Source organism: Mastomys coucha, unplaced genomic scaffold (assembly GCF_008632895.1).
Source record: "Mastomys coucha isolate ucsf_1 unplaced genomic scaffold, UCSF_Mcou_1 pScaffold3, whole genome shotgun sequence".
Lineage (NCBI taxonomy): Eukaryota > Metazoa > Chordata > Mammalia > Rodentia > Muridae > Mastomys > Mastomys coucha.
Window position 1 is genome coordinate 49,147,491 of NW_022196909.1, and position 4,181 is coordinate 49,151,671.

At 47.5% G+C, this 4,181-nt stretch overlaps 1 protein-coding gene and 1 long non-coding RNA gene across 2 annotated transcripts in view; one reads left to right on the top strand and one right to left on the bottom strand.

Annotated features, from left to right (window-relative positions):
- LOC116075196 (butyrophilin-like protein 1) overlaps window positions 1–4,181 on the top strand; it is an 11,057-nt gene that overhangs the window by 2,385 nt on the left and 4,491 nt on the right. The window contains exons 3-8 of the mRNA XM_031348228.1: window positions 322–675; window positions 1,611–1,892; window positions 2,000–2,200; window positions 2,914–2,934; window positions 3,058–3,084; window positions 3,278–3,304. Of these exons, the coding sequence (XP_031204088.1) occupies window positions 322–675; window positions 1,611–1,892; window positions 2,000–2,200; window positions 2,914–2,934; window positions 3,058–3,084; window positions 3,278–3,304 (912 nt within the window). The remainder of the gene's footprint in view (window positions 1–321; window positions 676–1,610; window positions 1,893–1,999; window positions 2,201–2,913; window positions 2,935–3,057; window positions 3,085–3,277; window positions 3,305–4,181) is intronic.
- On the bottom strand, window positions 1,427–3,173 carry LOC116075197. Its single transcript, XR_004112462.1, has 3 exons — window positions 3,108–3,173; window positions 2,629–2,674; window positions 1,427–1,646 (listed from the first exon to the last, which is right to left on the bottom strand). It is a non-coding gene; the product is annotated as an uncharacterized LOC116075197 (long non-coding RNA).

Genomic DNA, 4,181 nt, shown 5'->3' on the forward strand with positions numbered 1-4,181 from the left:
CGTATTTGAAGAATGTCCATTTCCTAAACTGTAATAAACAGGCCGCATATTTGAGTAGATTCTAAGTACTGAAGAAGCTGATATTTCTGAACAAGCATTGATGTTGTAAGAGTCCCAAGAACACACATACATACACATATACAGAGAGAGACAGAGAAATTTATACACTGAATTATTAAATTTTTATGTTAAAATTTAATACTTTTTCTAAAGTAATACAAAAGAGAAATATGTTTAGTTCCCTAAATATGAAAGTGCAGGGTTGTCTGTTTTAAGTCTCATATCTCTAACTTGCTTCCACAATCTGTCTCTGGTCCCCAGAAGTGTCTTGGTTTTCTGTGAAGGGACCAGTTGAGCCCATCACTGTCCTGCTAGGGACTGATGCCACCCTGCCCTGCCAGCTGTCTCCGGAACAGAGTGCAGCTCACATGCACATCCGATGGTACCGTGCCCAGCTCACCCCTGCTGTGCTGGTGTTCCACAATGGACAGGAGCAGGGAGAGGGGCAGATGCCAGAGTACCAGGGCAGGACGCAGATGGTGAGACATGCCATCGACACGGGAAGTGTGGCTCTGCAGATTCAGCAGGTCCAGGCCTCTGACGATGGCCTGTACCACTGTCAGATTACAGATGGCTTCACCTCCCAAGAGGTCTCCATGGAGCTTCGAGTCGTAGGTATGTGAGCTTGGCATAGGGTCATGAGGTAACTGTCGTTGTCAGAGTTTCATATCACAGACTTTACATTTCTGAACCTAAGAGGTGTATAATGTGTGTGTGTATGTGTGTGTGTCTGCGTATGTGTGTACATGTGTGTGGTGTGTGCATGTGTGTGTGCATGCATGTGTATGTGGTATGTGCATGCATGCATGTGTATGTGTGTGTGTCTGTGTATATGTATACATCTGTGTGTATGTATATATGTGTATAGAGTGTGTGTGTACATGTATGTGAATGTGTGGTGTGTATATGTGTGTATATGTGATGTGTCTGTGTATGTGCATATATGTGTATGTGCATGTGTGTGTGCATGGGTGTGTACATGTATGTACATACACAGATATGTATATGTATATGTATATCTGTGTATGTGTGGACGGCAGAAGTTAACCCCAAGTCTCTGTCCACCATGCCTTTTGAGACAGGATTCTCACTAATTCAGCTAAGCTGAGTGGCCAGTGAGCCTCAGAGATGGACCTGTCTCTGGTTCCCAAGCTTGTACCAACTCACCCAGGTTTTTATGTGGCTTTGGTAAAGTGAACTCTGGTCCTTAGGTTTGCACAGTGGGCACTCTGCTCACTGATGTGCTTGTCCAACCCTCTGAGCCTGTTTCAGTATCTTAAAAGGCCCTAGAAAGTGTATTTGGTAGCAACGCTGACACCCTCTGGCATTAGCTTTTAGTAAACCAAGACAGAAAATAAAAATTGGGCCACTTTTCAAGTTTTAACTTTTCCCAGAAAGATCCTTAACCTCTGCCAGTCCATGCGTATGCAAAGACAGTAAGCTGAGGTCGAGCAGAGTCACAGGACAGCCTCAGCTGACCACTTTGGTAGAGTGAAGGTCGTCCTCCCGTGGGCCGCAGGCCTCCTCAAGCTTGTGTCTTCTCTCCTCAGGTTTAGGCTCGGCCCCTCTTGTTCATATGACGGGACCTGAGAATAATGGGATCCGAGTGTTGTGCTCCTCAAGTGGCTGGTTCCCAAAACCCAAAGTGCAGTGGAGAGACCCCCTCGGGGACACACTACTGTCCTCCTCTGAGTCACAGACCCAAGACAGAGACGGGCTCTTCCAGGTGGAAGCGTCTCTTTTGGTCACAGATAGAGCTATAGGCAATGTGATCTGCTCCATCCAAAATCCCATCTATGACCAGGAGAAATCGAAGGCCATCCTCCTCCCAGGTCAGTGAGGACGAAACTCTGACAGGGTGTGGGAGGGAGAGGAGGAAGAAGGGCTGAAAGGAGTTGCCTCCTGGCCAGTTTCTGACTGTCCATGTACACCTGGTCAGAGCCCTTCTTCCCCACGACGTCTCCATGGAGCGTAGCCCTGGTTTGTTCTATCCTCATACTATCCGTGGTGATTGGTGGGATCAGCCTCGCTACCTGGAAAGAGCACCAAGTCAAAAGGAGAGAAATGAAGAAATGGTCAAAAGAACATGATGAAATGGTTCAGATGAAGAAGGAGACAAATATTGTACTAAAGATCAGAGGTATATAATGGGGACAGCAGAATCAGTCAAAGGTTTGTGGAATCAGTCAAGGGTTTGTGGAATCAGTCAAGGGTTTGTGGAATCAGTCAAGGGTTTGTGGAATCAGTCAAGGGTTTGTGGAATCAGTCAAGGGTTTGTGGAATCAGTCAAGGGTTTGTGGAATCAGTCAAGGGTTTGTGGAATCAGTCAAGGGTTTGTGGAAAGGCTGGGGATTGGGGGAGCAAAGGAAACCCAGGATGCAGGGCCCCCATGGAGCACTAGACTTCAGAAAACCAGAGGGCAAAGGGGAGGAACATCAGACCCCTAAAGCGTGGCCTCAAACTACAGCCGGTGCCTCCACACCCTGCTCATCACAGTCCCATGCTCTGCCCATGCCCACACTCCACCCCTCCCCTCTGTCCCCGCACCCCATCTTTCCCGGCACTCACACTCCTCCAGAGGGTACTGCCAGTTGTCCAGCATCGAGTTCTCTTCCTACGAATCAATCAAGGACGGGTTTGAGAAGCCCTAAGACACCTTAAACTTCCAAGGTGCTAGGACCTTGCTCTGCGACCCCATAGCATTTTATCCGATTAAGGTGCCCCCGTGCACATGCTCATCTCCTTTCTTATGGGGCCCCTTAGGGAACGCCAAGTCTAGTCATTAGTTACTGTCCAGACTCAGGGCAGGCTGAGACTCCATTTCATGAGTTTTACGCCTCCCTTTTCTTTCAGATGACCTCCAGGTCGACCTAGGTGAGTCTAGCTGTTCCTCCCTCTCATTAGCATTTGTTTCTCCTCCCCAACCCCCTCCTCCCCCCGCCCCCACTTCCTTCATTCACCCAATGTTGGGCCTTTTGTTTGTTGTTTTGTTTTCAGATCTGAGGAAGGCGCTGTACAGAGAAGGTAAGAGACCATGGGTCCTGCACCTGGGATTCTCTGATGCAAACTTCCCCTCCATACCCTCTTCAGGATGGGGATGAGGAGACTGAAAGGGTTAATGATGACCAGTGCAGAAAGCTGAGAGGAAATGGGGGATGGGTGAACGCGTGGGGCCACAAGTCAGTACTCAACTGCCTTGCTGTTTGTTCTGTTGCAGACTGGAAGAAGGCCTTGCTCTACCCTGGTAAGTGACCCCTGGGTCCCGAATCTTGCCAGGAACTCTCAAACACACATGGGCTCATACATACACACTTTAATGGCTGTCAGCTTGCAAACTGAAAAAGCAACAACAAGAAGACGCTTTTAAAATAGGGTTTCACACAACATACTCTGTAGCTACGATTGGGTCCGAGCTCCTCTTCCTCCTGCCTCCACCTCCCAAATGCCAGGATTTCAGCTGTGCGCCATGGCGCCTGTCAAGCTGTGATCATTTTTGCTGGAGATTCAAGCAGTCATGTTATTTTCTACAGCTAAAGAAAAAGGGAAAGCAACTAGAGTTATTATTTATATATGAGTGTGGATGTGTTTATATGTACTGTGTATGAGTGTGTACGTGTGTGTGTGCATATGTGTGAATGTGTGTGTACGTGAGGATATATGGGATGCGTGGGCAAGTGTGTGTGATGTTGAGTGTGTGATGTGTGTCTAAGTGTTGTGGGTGTGTAAGTGAAGAACACAAATACACTAGGTTATTCCTTGGCCCCATCTGTGCAAATTTCCATTCATCAGACATTGTTCCACATGTAGGTGACACAGCTGTCACATCTGACCCTGTGGAAGTTGAAAGTTCCCAAGGAAAATAAACTAGAAACCAGGTCACTCCACTTACAGATAGGTTCTGCTACATGGGTAGAATTAAGGATCCCAAAAATGGAGAGAATACTGTTCCTAACCAATCTATTTGGAGGGATGCTTCTGTTTATGAATACCCCATCCTCATCCTTTTGCTGAAAAGTCTGTTACTAATTACTCAGTAGAAAGGTAAACACTTGACAGTGAAAGACCCCCGGAACTGGGGAGATCCTTACTCAAGTCTCGGGATGACGCGACCACCCAATGAC